The 17,055-nt window shown below is 39.9% G+C and overlaps 1 protein-coding gene across 1 annotated transcript in view; it reads left to right on the forward strand.

Annotated features, from left to right (window-relative positions):
• The window catches only part of CEP112 (centrosomal protein 112), a gene marked incomplete at both ends in the record, with an annotated part of 145,394 nt that overhangs the window by 71,654 nt on the left and 56,685 nt on the right, over positions 1 to 17,055 (forward strand). Inside the window, one exon of the mRNA XM_079544254.1 lies at positions 12,613 to 12,843. Within this exon, the coding sequence (XP_079400380.1) occupies positions 12,613 to 12,843 (231 nt within the window). The remainder of the gene's footprint in view (positions 1 to 12,612; positions 12,844 to 17,055) is intronic.

Genomic DNA, 17,055 nt, shown 5'->3' on the forward strand with positions numbered 1-17,055 from the left:
TGTAGTCTGTGCTTTCTGGTGTATTGGCATCTGTAAAATGAATTTAGGAAAGAGAAGTAGAGAGGAAAGTGATTTTTGGAAAGGCAGCCACTACAAGTGCACAGTGTATGCTGGAATATTTGAAAATAGATGCACGTCTTCCTGCTGTACTTGGCATCATTAAGGATATCCGAGTTCCAGGCGCCTGCCTCGATGACTGGGGTGAATGCCTACAGCCTGGGATGGGGTAACACACATGGCCAGCACGTTGTTGTGCATCTTCATCCTGTGCCTTATGAATTCCACTTTGGATCTTCAGTGAAACCACCGGTGTGATCTGAAATTAATATTTATTCAGCAGTTACTGGAGATGACCATCTTTTGGCTGAAGTTGTTACCTGGGTATTCGTAATGACGTTACTAATGTAATTGTAGTGATAATAATGGATTGGTCATTACAAAGCAATATTTAAAGACATACCAATTCTGTCCAATCTGGGTGCTATTAGGAATTAATGGTCGTTATGTGAGTGATACAGCTGCCTACTGGTTACCATAAATTCCAGCCATCCTGGAAGTAACAAGAGGTTGACAAGCTATACTCTAGGGGCTGGTTTGTATTTGTAGGAGTATTTATTTGTATTGCTGGAATCTTCTCAGAGATCTGAGTCTAAGTATTGTAGGGAATCGCCTGTAGAAAAAAAAGCAAAATTAAACAGCAACTTCTAACTGCAGTTTTTAATCTGTTGGATGTGAATGTTGAAGGTTGACGAGGGAGAAAGGAATTGGGTCCAAGTCACCAATGTGCCATTGGTGATATTAGAGAGACAAAGCTAGTTTTCCTACTCAAGTCAGTCAGGTGGGTGACTGTGTTTGTATGCATGTATGTACATGTGTGTATATGTATTATTGCCCTCTAATGGATAGAATCTGAATGGCTCAGCTGTGCGCGCCTGTATGCGTTTTCCTGTAGCAAAACGTTACTTTCAGGCTGTCTGATATTTCCCACTGTAGAAGAATCTTGTAATTTTTCTTCTGATACATCTTTTGCAGGTAATGTTCCTTTAGTTTGTGAAAATAATTTGAAATTCAGCAGAAAATCCCACAGCTCAGAGAAAGGCCTTTCTTCTCTGAAGTTTTATTTAAGCTCTATTTCAGCTGAAGTACCACTGCTTAGAATTTGCCATCTTCTTTTCTTTAGTTGATTTATTTATTTTCCATAGTGTTAAAATAGTAACTGAATATGAACAGAAAGTGCAGGTTGGCTGGAAGCTGGGTTTACAATTGTTTGTACTGAAACTTGGCCACTTATTCACGTCCTTTATAGTGAAGTCCTAACACAGTTGTATTTTTTCCTAGCAGGACTGTTTTCATTCAATAAATATATTTGGGAGAATGGAATTTTCAAATTATGTTGCTTCTCTCTGAAGCCATAGACTTCTTTTTCCAAACTCCCAGCACTTGTTTTTGCAATGGGTAGCTCAATCTTGTTTCATGTATCTGATGGAACATAGTGTTACCGAGAGCTTTCTTTGCCTCCATCGGTTCTCACAGCTCTGCTAAGATACAGTACCCCCAGCGTTGCTGTACATCAAGCTTTAGTTGAGTCCATCATACTTCTACTACTTTATTATCTGATTAATAGCTGAGTCCAGCTTAGAGCAACACAGAGCTTAGAGAAAAGAAACAGTACATTAACCGAATTCCCTTGTAATGACTGTGTTTTCCTATGAATGACTTCCACAAGGTGAGAGATACAATGAGACGTGTGCTGTCCTGGCTTTCTCTGTGCGTCCCCAGGGTTGGATGCTTCCCTGTGCCTGTACCAGCCCAGCTCACAGGCAGGCATTGTCAGAGACTGCAGCAGTGAGCTGAGGGACTGCTCCGGGGAGCAAGGTAAATGGTTGCAGGTTTGGGGCTGCTGCAGTTTACATTCATGGTGAAAATAGGAAAAAAAAAAAGCAAAACACACATTTCGACAGAGAGCTGAAAGAGCATCTTCTCAGCCGAAGACTGGGGACCTTATCTGCATTTGTAAATGGTGTTTTTCTTCTGAACGCGTTTCCTAGCAATACGTGTTTTTTGTTTGTTTTCAGAAGAGCTGTTTGCACTTACAATGCACTGGCAGCCATTGTTTGTATTGTTTAGGATCAAATGAGGGATTTTTCTGAATGTTATTTTGATTTGATTTGATGACATTGTTTGCCAGTGAATTATGAAAGCTGTGATTGTTTGGTGCACAAGAAGGGCATAATGCGTTCCTCGGTCACATGCTTGCTTAATGCATGCACATTGTGATGGCAGTGGTAATAGCACCATTAAAGAACAAAAGGTAGCAACACATAGTAGCTCTGTATCTGGCCAATCCCCTTAAATTACCATAAATATTTGAGCAATCTGAATAGTTTTAGACTCTGTAGTAAAGCTTTCCTGTTCTTATCTGGCACTGAAGGAATGTGGAATAAAGTATTCCTTTAACCAAGTATAAAAATATGTATGCTATGCAGTTATAATCATATGTCATTAATCAGAAAATACTGCAGTAACTCTGACAAATTAAAAACACAAGGATGTGTCTGCAAGGGCTTTTTCAGTCATTAAAAAGCTGCTTCACCTCTCAGGCAAACTATTTAATGGCAACTTCTTGCTCAGTGTACTGACATCTTCAAAGGCTCTGACATCTGTCGGCCTTTGAACTACCATTAAAAAATATTATCCCATTTCCATTCTTTTATGCCCATTTTTTTAATTATAGCCCTTCTTTCAAGTTAGGAACATGGTTGGTTTAAATGATGCTGTCCTTTCGTTTTCAGCCACCCAGCTGCGGTTTGAATAAATTGATGTAGAATCAAAGGCGGGACTTTAAAGGGAAAAGGTTTGATGGACTTGGACTCCGAACCAGATGAGGTTTTATGATGAAAAGGGTTTAATCCCAGCACAGGCATCGCTTCTATCAGTCGAGCAGTACAAAGCGATTCATATATATAGGTTCATGAGAAATGATCTATTTTTTTTTTAAACAGCACAGATCTCTTCAGGACTTGCAAATGTGGCATTAGCTAATATTCAGAGAGCTGATTTCCTTTCATCCACCAGAAGCTTATGATTATAGTACAGTTCTCGAATTGGAAATGAGAGCTGCAACACAGATTTAAAGCTATGCTGTCTGATTTGTATTCAATATACATGTCACTGCGGGACAAGCCAGTCTAGGCCGAGCTGGTTCAATAAAAGGAAAAACAGTTTCAGCATCTGCAATTCTTGGGGGGGAAGGTACCAATTAATTCTTACCTGCCCTACCCAAGTGTTGTGTCGGATACTTAGCTTACTGCTGTCTCTAAAACTGTGCAAGCAAACCCTTGTGACAATATTTCTTTGGCATCTTTTGCATCAGACGTTGAGTGCGAGTGTGTAGCATTAATCAGTAATGGCTTCTAATGCAGTCATTTACATGGGAGGCAACGTTTGCTTCCGTTCATGAGTTTCAAGGAGGCTTAGCAGAGACAGCTTTGCTGTTCCTTTATAGCAGTAGCCCTTATTAATGCAGTAATTAGGCGTGCATATGGAGAAATCTGAAATCTCTCAAAAAATTAATCAGGTGCTATTTGTCAAAAATACTGTCTCTTGGTACCAGAGAAATAATCTCTCTAATAGTTCCCTGATCTTTGTGCTTATATTAGCTGAAATGGGTGCGCATGCATGATTTCTCACATCTCAGCAATCAGATTGCAACCTTTAAAACAATGCTGTTTTCCAGAAAAGTAAAAGCAGTAGATTTCAAAAGTCATCAAATTATGTCCTCTTAAGAGACCAAGCTTTGTTGTTGTATGGAAGGACTGCTGTGCTTCTGGTCAGCAGCTCCCTGCCGCCATCACTCCCTGCCAGGATTTGCAGTTTAGGGGTAATGCATTGGTTCTGATCTGCTGATCTCATAATGCCATTTGGAGCATGTTCTGTGTTGGTTTTTATGGGGGTGGTGGGGACTGATGGTGTTGCTAAGTAATTATAAACATGCACCTGAATAAATGGCTACATTCAGTAGGTTATTTTATTTTTGTGATATTTCACAGAATTTTCACATTTAGTGCGAATTTAGATTTTTATCTTTAAGCTGTGTGTTTATTAAAAGAACAGCAGATTCAAAACAGCAGCATAAATAAGTCTGAAGACGTTCTGGCCCCGGGATGCAGTGGTCTGTTTGTCATTCAGAAAAGGGAAGTGGCATCAACTGAAGTCAAGGACAGAGAAGGATGAAAAGAATAGAGATCAATGTAAAGGTGCCAGAGGAAGATACTGAGCCAAAAATACTCTCAGTTTCAAGAAAAGAAATGTTATGCACACAGACTTTATTTATTTTGTACAGATCATCCTGTGATTGATCTTTTCTTTCTGAACTGGGAGCTGTAGCACCGTGCTTCCAAAAGGTCTCTGAACTCAGAACAGCCACTGAAGGGCTGCTAGGAAGGGAGCAGCCTGCACTTGAGGATGAAGGTGCAGAGTGGGGGCCTGGAAGCAGTGTGGGCTGTGTGCTGTGCACCAAGGACACCAGAGGTGCTGGCAGCTGCTGCCCTTGGCTCTAGCCTGACATCTGGGTTGGAGTGCAGACTTGCTTCTCTAGCACTTTCATCTTCCTGTGGATCTGAGAAATTTAGCTGTTTGATGTAAGGATTGACCCTAAAGATAATCAGCTCGAAGATGTTTCTTCCAATGTGGTACTGATTTGAAAAAGGGGAAAGTCAAAATCAGCACTCAGATGTGTAATTTGGTGTCTTATTTATGTAAGCAGCTAATATACAGATAAGAGTTTACGACTACTGGTTAATTAGCAGAAATACAACTATTGTTACTGCCTTGCAGGAATGTCTTTGTGTGTTTATCTTGAAAGTGAGAAGCTGATCAGCTCTTTAAAGCCTAAACCTGTAAATTACAGTTCAAAAATAAATTCTGAAGCTACTGGATTTCAGGATTTCTTTCCACACATGTATTCACTCATGAGACTCACAGTGAGGACTTCAAGCTTGGTTAAAGATTGTCATCTTCGTCTCCAGTATAGCAGCATGACATCAGTAATGTGAAAGTTTCCTGGTGCATTAGATCTTTTAACAGAACAGAACAGTGCGCACAGACCAGAGCATTTAAGTCATCTTTAGACCAGAGGATAGCAGTGTTTGGCTCCTTAATTGACTTACTGTGATTATGTTGGAGTTTGGAAAAATGTATTTCCCCTTCGTTAAGAGTCAGGCCAGGACTTGGGCAGGATCACGTACTGTGAGTCCTTCAGATTCCCATTGGGATGGACGTGGTGGTGAACAGGGTCTAGTGTCCATGTTGTATTTCTACAGGTATTCACATGGGGGAAATGGGAATCCTCTTATGTCCAAACAGCTTATTGCTTAGGTTTTTTAGTCTGTATCTTGCCTTATGTTTGTTCTGTTATCAAACTAATGCCCTTTCCATTGCAGTCACCATAAAAGGCCCTGTGGGATGTGCAAGGTAACATTTCTGGAATGTTCTAAAGATGTCTGTGTTTTGAACGATAATTTGAACAAATGCAGCCAAAAGAGAAAGGAGTGACTGCTTTCCTGTTCTCGTTTTCCAACTTTCAGTGAAATTTTTTCATCGGTTGACAGGGTGAAGACATTTCTCATAGACAATATGGTCTGTACCTCTCCTGGGGACAAATTAGGAATTATATGTTTAATTTTTCTGCTTCATGGAGATGAATGTCTGTATTAATCCTTAAATCGGTAATGCATCATGTCTGCATTTAAATCAGAATTGCATGTTCAAGAAATGCTAATGCTTTTAAATTTAATACATGGAAATTTAAATGCAAATGTTTTTTGAAAGTTTTATCTAAGAGTATTTCTGTGTCCAGCTTCTCCCATCACTGTGATGGGTAGTTCCTCCTGGTCCACTGCAAAAATCTTTGCCTCTGTTCTCGTTTTTTGACTCACAAATGTGTTCCAAGTCACACACTTTGAATCAGGTCATAAGAAACTCATCTGAAAGCAGTCTTCCAGGCAAGATGACCAAGTCTTTTCCAGATCTTCAACTGTTAAATAGGAAAACCAGCACTTATCTCAGTTTCGGCTCATTGACTAATCTGTTCTATCACCAGTGCACTGTATTGTTTAGCTCCACTCATCTCTTCCCCACGTAGGCCTGAGGTTCTTCCACTTGGCTGAAAATCGTCTTAATAGGAAAGTGCTGGCAATAATCTACATGAAGTTCTGCTTTCTAGGTGCTGTTAACTGAATTTGAATCGAATGTACTTATGTAAATGAAGAAATCAAAATAAGCTCCGTTAATTTTAAGCTCTTTGTGGAACTGTGAAATGGATGTCTGATTTTCTTTCACTCTTTCTCTCCTTCCTTGCCTCTCTCCTCCCTCTTTTATTATTATTATTTTTTTTTAGCCCAGTAGTTTGTAGCTTAAATCCCATTGACATTTACTGGGATTTAGGCAGCTAACTGACATCTTTAAAAGTCCTGATCTATTTCAGTGCACTTCGTTGGGAAATAAAGATTGAAATTTTGTATTTTTGCTTGATACCACATCAACAGCAGATCATGAAAATGTGCTACTCCTTTCTCACAGGTAGTCATAGATGTGGAAATAGGAACGTTGCCAATGTATTCAATGCAACTGTTCCTACTGTCATTGGGATGCCAGTGCCTTCGTATTTCTTTTCAATCTCCCAAAATATATGGCAAAGTCGGTGAAGAGTTTGGAGTTTAAATTGCATATGGAAATGTTGTCTAAGCACGTTTCTTTATAGGAATGACATGGAGAGATTCTTTTTCATTAATTTTTATTGAAAACAGAGCTGAGCAGAAAGTAACTTCTCTTTATTGTTCTTCATGAGTCAACGCTTGTTGGCTTAATCTGTAGAACAAGAGGAAACAAGATAGAGCAAGTACCATACGAAGAAATAAAATGTAGTCTGAAGAGATGCTGGACTTTTCTTAGGACTGACAAGCTCAGAAGTTGAGGGAAAAAATAAGTTAGCCATAGTTTGAAAATGGAGTGCTGTTTTGCCTCCAGCAGCACTCTATGGGTATGAGAGTGCTACGCCTGCCCCCAGCCCTCAAATACTACTGAGCAGGGCACAGAACAAGTAAGGTTGGTAGGAATGTACTTTGATCACATTCACAAATACTGGACATTGTTCAGAGCATACACAGTATTGAAACAGTGCAAGAATCTTACAAAGGAGTCTTGATGTTTAAAAGCACCTTAATGCTGTTAAAATTAATAGAATAAATATGCAAGGCAGCAGCTCAACACTTCACTTGGCAAGTCCTAGTGGATGTTTTCAAAAGAGATGTCAGAGGTACATATGCAAAGGTGAGAAAAGCTGGGATTGTGTTGAGATGGAGTTGCTGTACCTTAGCATAAGCCCTGTAATACAAGGACTGAGATTTTACACAGCTGAATAGCAAACGTTTTACTGTTAGTGTTATGGTTGCCATCTGCACTGCTTCTGCATAAGGGTTTTTTTTGACACCGAACATGCATCTGGTTCATTTTAGAGAGCTGCTACTCTTTGTATGCTGGGCAGCTTAGTGAGTACAACTATGATTTGCATAACATTTTTCCTACAAGAAATACCTAAAATTTCTATAGTGCAGTCTGATCTATAATCTGTGAGCATCTGATTTATGAATGTATTCATCACTTCATTCCCTCACTGAAATGCATTCATATACAAAGATGTCTTCTATTTAACTAATTGTGCAGCAGCAGCAATGCTATGGACAGACTTTTTTTCCCCCCAAGGATGAGGACACTTGGCTATGCATTTTAATGTATGCTTATGTAGCATTCTGTGCAGCTCTTTTGTATTGAAGTTCTACTTTTGCTGGTATTTTAGTGTTCCCAGCAAGAGGTAGGCTTGTGATCAGGATTAGATGCAATACAGTCGAAGTATTTCAGTGACTTTCTTCCTCAAGAGCAACTTGCTTTTTGGAAAATGATATCAGCACTCCGAGGGGGTGAAGCCTACCTGTTGGTTGTTGAACTGTTGGTCATTCTCACTTCATTTTACACCATTTTATTTATCTGTTTCCTTAATTACCACTTTTATGGGTCTGTGTGTTCTTACCCAAAGGCATTTAAACTTGACAGTGTAATAGATTGTGCTGTGAAAGCTAAATAGCTGTTTATTACTTATCCCTGCTAATTTGGGCTTTCCCACATCATTACCCATGTGATAATGTCCGTGATATTTGTGGAAGTAGTTTTCTGTACAAACCACTGCCTTTCTCATGTTGCATTCAATCTTACTTCCTGACCAAGAAATACAGCAAGAATGCATTAAATCGTTCTTCGCTTATAAAGTAATAATTTAACCACAATTAGCCATGCATTATTATGTTAATCACTTGTGTATTACTTTGAATCTGCCATTTTGGTTCTACTCCCTTGCCTTTCCCTTTGTTCCTCCTATCACTTCCCTATTTTAATTTGTTCTTCACTTGTGAAAATGATGCTTGCTAATGTTGATGCTCAGAGGTGTTTTATTTAGAAAATTACATTAAAGACTTGAGATACAGCATTTTAATGGCTTGTGAATGATCAAAAATAGTTGTAGGCTATAGATTTGGACTTCATGTTTCTTCAGATTTGGATTGTAGCTTAAACAAAAAGAATTGCTGTTTTCAGAATTGCTGTGTGCATGTTGAGATATTGTCGTGTCAGAACGGAGCCATGAGCTTATCTGCAAGCTGGCTAACTTCTCCTGGCTGGGAGGAGGGCAGATGTGCCGGCCCAGTGGGTGACTCAGGATGCTGTGTGGACAAAAGGAGCAGAGAGCCACTGGGTTTGTGCCTGGCCCTTAGAAACTGCTCTTTGTTGCCCAATTCCTTTATCTCCTAATGGTAAAAATCGTACGGATAGTTCCCAAAAAGCAGAGATCGAGTGTAAATCTGATTCTTGCTGAGGCTGCAATAGCAAGACTCATTAATTTAAACCAATTTTGTTTTGAACACAAACCAACGTTACACATCTTTGAAGTTCTTATGGCTGTATTTTTTTCTTAGCTTAGAGCTGTAAACGAATATTATTTGTTTACTTTTTAGTAGTCTTTTATGTTAGATACCCTGCTTTTTTTGTGATGGTAGAGAAACTGTTTCTCAGCACTTTACGAAGCTTTGTTTATTAGTAAGAAACTTAAAGTACTTCAGATTCCCCGTTTCCAACAGATAATCTGTTCTAAGTCATTTTGCACTGAATGTGTCACCAGTTGCTCTGCTGACTGGAAGGGGATTCTTCTCCCACCTCTTCTGGAATGCTGCGCTATAAAAGGGAGTCATTGTCACCACTGAATAACTCTCTTCTGCTTTGTTCCTTATTTTCCTTTTAATTCTTCTTCATCATCAAAGTGAGGTTTGTTTTTACGGCAGACTTCCTTTCCCTTACTGGACTGATCTCCTTTCAAAAATAATCCACTGTCCAATAACAAATGTTATGTATACCTCATCCATCTCTGTCACATCGAGCCAGCATAACAAGACACAAAGAAACAAATCTCCCTTTCAGTGGATACAGCTGATGGTTTCATACAGTGTGCTGCTCAATAAATGCACCAATTTTAATGTTCTTGCAGGTGAGAAAATGCTGAGCAAGTGTTGGCTCACAGAAGCAGAAAGTGCATATTAGCTATAAAGTAGGGCTGTTACTTGTGGACTAATATTTTAGGTTATAATCCTTAAAAGGATTGCGCTGATCGTGAGCTGAGTCTGTGGAATTGCTCAGGTTTGTTTTCTTTTAAGTTGCATCCAAGCAAAATTAAACACAGCAAAATAGAGACTTATGCAGTCATCTCCAGCTGAAGCCAAGTGAGCCCACTGCAGAACACATCTGAAACTCAGCCTGAAGAGTTATTGTGATCCACTTGAAAAATGCAGGAGTCTCTAAAGGGGATGCACTATTTCAGCTGCCTGAGTACACTCAGCAGTGAGAAGCAATAACAGTTCCTATGACTTTGTCTGCTGGGGGGAAGCTGCTGAAGCAACTCCTACATCACTTTAGATCTGAGCCACTGGAAATAAGGCTGAGTTTTATCTTAACTCCACATATCCGTGGTTTCGTGAGTTCAAACGCTGTTGAGGGCATTTCAAAGTTATGTGTGCTGGTGGGCTAGATGTGGTTTGCTGTGTCATCCGGTGAGAGGGAGGGAGACAGTGAAGTCTGTGTGTTCCATCACTGAGTGTGGAAGATTCAGCCTTGCTGCAGTTTCTTCCTTAGAAACCGATCCAAGTAAATGCTTCATTGGGCTGAAATAGAAGCTCTGGAAAAAATAAAAGGAATCCCCTATCATACAAGCTGGGGTATGTAAGGAAGAAAGGAGCACAGCCCTGCCAGAAAGGACATCGTGGGGGTACTGATGGGTGGCAGGAGAAGCTGTTTTACGATAAGGATGATGAGCCACTGGCACAGGTTGCCCAGATTGATGATGGGTGCCCTGTCCCTGGAGACACTCAGCTCGGGCTGAATGGGGCTCTGAGCACCTGGTGGAGCTGTAGGTGTCCCTGATCACATCGGGGGATTTGGACCAGATGGCCCTTAAGGATCCCTTCCAACTCAAACCATTTTATGGTTCCATAATGTATCTTCTTTTAATTGGAGTGTACTCATTCAGTTTATTTCTCAGCTCTGTGGCATGTAACTGAACGGAGTTTCAAACTTTAGCAACAGATTTTAATTTGAACTTTTTGCCAGCTTTATATTTTCTTATGCAATTTACTTTTTAAAATTAAGAGCACATGTTTTCCTTCCAAACAACATGCACTACATTTATTGACATTTTAAATAAGCCAAAGTGAGTGAGCAACCTTCTTTTTTTCTTTCAAGTCTACTTTTTCCCTACGGGCAAATTGCTGTGGGCTTTTGACTCACCCTTTTTATGACACTATTTCAGCACTATTCTTAGTTAGAATTCTAAGTTACCCCTTTGAAACAGGAATAGAAATCACCATCTCAGGTAGCAGTTTCTTCAGCTATAGGACTGTTACGCATGCGTGTGTGTACGTACATTCAGTGTGCCATAAAAATTCATGTGACACCTCTACTTGTCATGGAGTTGACTTTAAATACTTGTATTTCTGTTCTCTTGGGCTATCCTGCGAGCTAGTGGCTTCTTTCAATTTGTTTTCCTTTATGTTGGTGAAGTCGTGTTGATGAAATCAGAATGCTTGTGTTGTCTGGACCATGCAACAGTTTGGTTTGCGTTGTTCACAAACATAGATTTGAGCATCCAGAAGAAGAATTTAATTAACTGAGAAGTGGGATTCAGTTTTACAACCAGTCTAAACAAGCATCGTACATCCCAGTCTCACATATGAGAAGTGATATTTTATAATTGAATCTTTTGTGGGTTTTTTCCCCCAAAATTACGAAAGAAAAGCAAACCAAAATAACAATAACGACAAAATCCCTAACAGCAGCAAAAAAACCTTACAGTTTTTCTGAAGTTTTGTATTTCATGGATTTTCCACTGAAAATTATATCATCTTGTGTTGTGCATTTTTTTTCTGCTAATACTAATTTGCCCACATGTAAGTCTAATAATACTTTATTAAACCTGACACATGGAATAGCAGAATCTCAGTGATGGAAAGTTTGGGATTCATTTCCTTTAGCAGTTTTAAGTTATCCGTGTCACAGAAAGTTGTTTTCTGTCGCAAGTTGTTCGGGTGTAAGCTGCTTCTGCCAGCGACTTTGTTTATGGGAAAGAAATCTGGCTGTGAGAACCAGACTTATTTTAAGGTAATTGACAAGAACTGTGTCTGTGATCCCCAATGTAAGCTTTTCCCAGTCACTTTGGGGAGATTAGATGTCTCTTAACATCATCTTACTCGCAGTGAAGTTGCTCCAAAAGGACTCCCATAATCATATTAGTTTCGCTGCCATCACCCTGTCTTCAGATTCTTTCTTCTTTCTTAATAGAACCAAATCTGCTTTTGCCATCTATTAGGTCCAACGTTAATGCTCTTTTGCATGTTAATTACTCTTACTTTACCTATAACATTCAGCTCACTCTTGTGGCTCCCCAGTTTTGAATCTGGAAGCTCGGTGCCATTGCTTTTTCCATGTGGCATTAGAAAATGCTGCAATGTGCTATTTAATTTTCCAGTGTCTTTATACAGGAATTATTGAGTATGGAATGGAGTAAATAACTCAGGAGTTCACTCATTTATCCTGGTTTATCATGTGATTTATGAATGATTTTTCCTTGTATTCTGAGTGAGCTTTAGCGTGTTACCCTAAATATTTAAGCAAATTTCTTAGGAATCTTCTGAGTGATGTAATATCACAAAGTTTCTCTTACAGAGATGCAAGTTTGAAGAAGACTTTTTAAAACAAAGTGAGGATGGGGAATAATCTCTCAAGAAGAGTAATTGTTACTGTTCCATGGGAATAGCTATTAAAAACTACTGTTCCATAGGAATGGCTATTAAAAAACTGAATGCTACATTCGTCACTTTAGAGCATACCATCCTATAGAAATTGTAGCTGCTGTCTTCATCAGTGTAGCTCTTCTCCCCTTAAGTAAAAGGCACTCACTCAAACATTTTGTTATGATCTTGGGGTATAACGCTTCTCTGAAAGAACTGTTCTCTATTTCAGGTTATCTGTGATCTGGAAAACCAAATCCACAAGCTGAGGGAAGAGCTTGTTCAGGTGAAAGCTCAGCAGAAGCAGCAGCTGATGGAGCTGAGCCTTCAGAGGGAGCAAGAGAGGCAGAGGGCAGCGCGAGATCACAGGGCAGCGGTCAGTCAGCTGAAAGCAGAGACCGAAAGGATGGTGCAGGACCTGAAAAAGGTGCATGCTGCAGAGACAGAGAAGGCCTTGGACAAGGTAAGGAAATCATCTAGGGCTGCTTCTTGTGGCACAGCAAGTGGGGAGTGATTGCCTCAGAAATCAGATAACCACAGGTGGACTAATGTAAAAACATATAGGGGTCGTTTTGAGTTGAGAGGTAACAAGGCAGTGTGCTGTACAGCTGCATCGGATGCCACAATCACTGTGTGAGTATGGCAAGTTTTGTGATTCTGTGGTGAAAGCATTCTGTCTGAAGATACGATGGCAGCAGTCATACTGTGGCTGTGACTCACCTTCTGGCTGCTCTGTGAGCAGGATGACCATGACCTTTAAAGTCCAGATGATTGCAAAGTGAAACCTAGCTGAGGACTAGGCTGGCTGCTTTAACTTTATTGGATTAGAGAGAGCAGAAAGGGCAGCTCTGTCTAACCACACTTTTTCTCCCTCCAAATGCTCCATCCCTGAAGGTGCTCAAGGCTAGGATGGATGGGGCTCTGGCCAGCATCATCGAGTGGGTGGCAACCAGCCCATGCCAGGGGACTGGAACTGGGTGGGCCTTAAGGTCCCTTCCAACTTGAGCCATTTTATGAAAATAAGGGAAGTTCAAGCTAAAATTGCAAGGAGATAAAGTTTAGTTGCTAACAGTGTCTGGACTACTTTTGTCTGTGTGCATCAGATGAGCAAGTGCTGTGTGAAAGGTCTGAAAACAGAAATTAATGTTTCAGCTTCATCAATCCTTGTTCTGTTCAGAGGGGTCACTGCATATCAGTGCACTGATGGCTTCCTGGCAAACCCTACTTTACCAGCTTCTGAACTGAAGTGTTTTACTACAGGAGGGATGATATGAACTGAAACATGTTAGTTTTATTTCAAAGGCTGAACTAAAAAAGCCTGCCTAATATTGGTGGTAGACTAAGGGCTATGTGTAAGCAGATAATTGTTGAAGTGTCTTTTATATTCGTTAATGTTATGAGTGATACATTTTATTGCCCGCTGTACAGCGGCACAAATTAACAGTCTGCATATACTGTCTGAATGGCCTTTGTGAAAGTGACATTTCATTTACCTGCGTCAGGTTCTTGGTCTGTAATTTTAAACAGCACTGGGAGGATTATGTTGGAAATCAGCCAGCCTGAAGCCATTAAAATGGCTGTGATCAACAATTCAGAATCTTTTCTGAATGTAAGGAAAGCTCCGCTTGGCATAATTATTTAAAGCCAAGGTCACACAAAGTATTTAAACCTTTGAAATTCATCATTAAAGGATTAATTTTAACTCAGGAAGACATTGTCATTTTTGCTTAAAAATGGAATTTGAATCTCAATTCTTTTCTTTCTTTGATCTTTTTTTTACATGTGTAGTATAGCAAAAGAAAAGTTAACTTCTTTACATCCTCAAATTAAAGTTACAAATAATCCTTCATAGGGAAATATCTTTAATAGTCTTGAATTGTCATTTCTGTCAGAAATATATATTTTTTGAATTTGTTGGATTTTTTTCCCATTTTTCCAAATAAAATTGCTAATTTTAAGCTTTATTAACTGCTATTAATTTAACCTACTTTTTTTTTTTTTTTTTTTTTTTTTTAACCTCTAATCAGAAGAGCACACGTTGAGTAGAGAATAAGGGGCAAAAAAGTCTGTTAGAAAGTCTTTCATAGACATGAAGAAATACCTTGCATTGCTTTCGTACCTCCCTCTGATGTTCTTCACTTCTTCCAAATGCAGAGCTGTAGAAAATGACCACAAAGTCCAAAAGTCAGAATAGCTAAAGGGCGTGCTCCATTTAAAGGTCAACAGTAACAATTTCAGCTGACTTATTTTCAAATCTTGAGCCTATTAAAACCCTTAGAATTTTAGATTGGGATTTTATCTGAGGGAGAGAAGAGAATAAAGCACCTTAATTGCAGCGTGAATCTTGAAACTTGTTTTTAAAGCAAGCAAATCTCATTCCCCTGAAGTGTAGGACAACATGGGAGAAAGTTTTGTCCTCCAAATGTAATTCTTTTTGCCAAGTCTTTAAAGAGTGTTTAAAAATCCAAGAGGAAGCTGGATTTCACTGTTTAGGCTTTGAAATAGTCATATGGATGTCCAGATTTCTGAAGGTCAGTTCATTCCCATGTGAAGGAGCTCGTTCCTTCTGGAACTGTTCTGTGAGTAATACTGATTCTTGTGTGTATTGCTTCATGAAATTGTGAAGAACTGGCTAAAACTTGAGTGGAAAAAAAGAGTACAAGGAGACACAGGAATCCTATGGTATTGCCCTCCCCATAGCCCTGCTGCAGTGGGGATGGGAGGGAGGGGAGTGGGGAGAAGAGTTTGAAGAACCAATTTCTATTGCAAGCACACTGGGCATTTAAATATCTGTTGGTATTGTAGACAGCTCTTCCATATTTATGTAAGCAGTGTTCTTTGCTGGGACCTTTGAAGTTGAGATTTTAAGCAGCAGATGAGATGAGATATTGCTTACTGTAGAATTCTGGTGATTATGGCATATAATGCTGGAAAGTTACCCAATAAAAGTAGCATTGAACCTGTGATTCCAAAACCAAGTATCCTTTGACAGTTATTCTATCTCTGCATCAGTAGGGAATGATGAGTGGGAAAAAATATTTAACAAATTTCCAAATGACGCTGTGTAACCCATGCTATAGGAAAAATAAATGTATCCATTGTTGTGGAAGCAATTATAAAGGGAACAGGCCATAACTTTCCAGGGACCCCCTCTGTGGCAGGCAGCATTTTCACTTAAACACCTCCTTGCACAAAAGTGAGCCACAGGTGAGCAAAAAAAATGGACATTATAAATGGTGTTGAACCTGGTTTGGACAAATTGTAGCACTTCTGAAGTTTCTCCATGCTGATCACCATCCCATGAGCTCTTTGACCTCTGGAGAAGGTGGTGAGGGCTCTGCCTCAGTGGGAATCAGCATGGAAGCTGTGCCCCTGGTCTGCACGTGCCCTTGCTCACAAGTTGAAAGGGCTCGTGTCCAGCCTCTGGGGAAGGGGCACAGACACTCCCACCCCAGCACTTACGTTCCTGGGGAGCATCTGCCCAAGACTCAAGTGTTGGAGAAGCCCTTACGTTATTTGTTGTTGGTTGAATGTAGTATGGTATGCTTCCACATGCACAGTTTCATGCTGTTCTATCAAACTGGATGTGTTTGTGCTTTTCCTCGATTGGGTCTGACCACGTGAAGTCTCCCATGTTCGTTTCGCATCTGCGTCCTTCCTGGTGGTGTAAGCAGTGCAGCTGAGGATATGGATATTCACAGGTCTAATGGGCTTTTTTCGTCTTTCCTATGTCTCCTTCCCTCAAAGGGCTGTGGTGTTGTTTCCTCCAGAACAGGAGAACAAGGCAGGAACTCCTTTCATTGATCTGTCCTCATTTTGTAAGCAGGGCTGTTGCCACCAGCCTGTGTGTGTGTGATAAGGCAATAGGGCTGTGCTGCTGTAGGGCAGCATGGCACTTTGCTTTCAGCCTGGCTAGGTTGGGTGCCACAGCCAACAGTAGTCCTCGTATTGCTCACCTGTAAGATGTAACAGGTCTGTTGTGTTAGCACACAGAACCTCTTTATCAGATGTGGATAATCAGCAGTAACGTCCTTAAGGTCCGATAGCTGTGCTGGACGTAAGTCAGACAAATTGAAGATGGTAGCATGGAGAATCTGCAGCTACTTGTCATGTTCTTAGGACTTCTGTGCTTTCATAATATCTGTTATCTGTCTCTAACATAAAAATTACTTGACAGTTTCTCCAAATTATTTCTTGTATATTAGCTAAGGAATCTTAAATACCGCTTCAGAGGAACACTTGCATTCAATCATAGTGATTTTGATTTGCTTTTAAAGCTGTTAACTATAGATTTAATTTGCTTGAATTTCATTATATCAAGTTGATTATAGCGTTTTCAGATACGGTGGTGATTTTTTTTCTATTTGAAGTCATACCTCATTACGATGAAACGAAACAAATTATTCAATAAATGTATTAAACAGACAAACCACTGCACTGAGGCTCCAGTAATGACTCATTTCAGCAGCAGGGAGTCAGGTGTGCTAGAGGTTGCATCAGCAGCACTTGCAGCACCAGCACTGATCAGCCAGGTGGAACAGACCCTACAAAGCCTATGAACATTGTCAGGTTTGCCAGAAATTACTGAAAGAAAGAGACAAACTGCATTGCTAAGTGTGTGCAGATGTGAAGCTTGGCTAACACAACTGTTTGTAACATTCGTCTGTGGTATTTT

This window comes from Tetrao urogallus (assembly GCF_951394365.1).
Source record: "Tetrao urogallus genome assembly, chromosome: 18".
Classification (NCBI taxonomy): Eukaryota; Metazoa; Chordata; class Aves; order Galliformes; family Phasianidae; genus Tetrao; species Tetrao urogallus.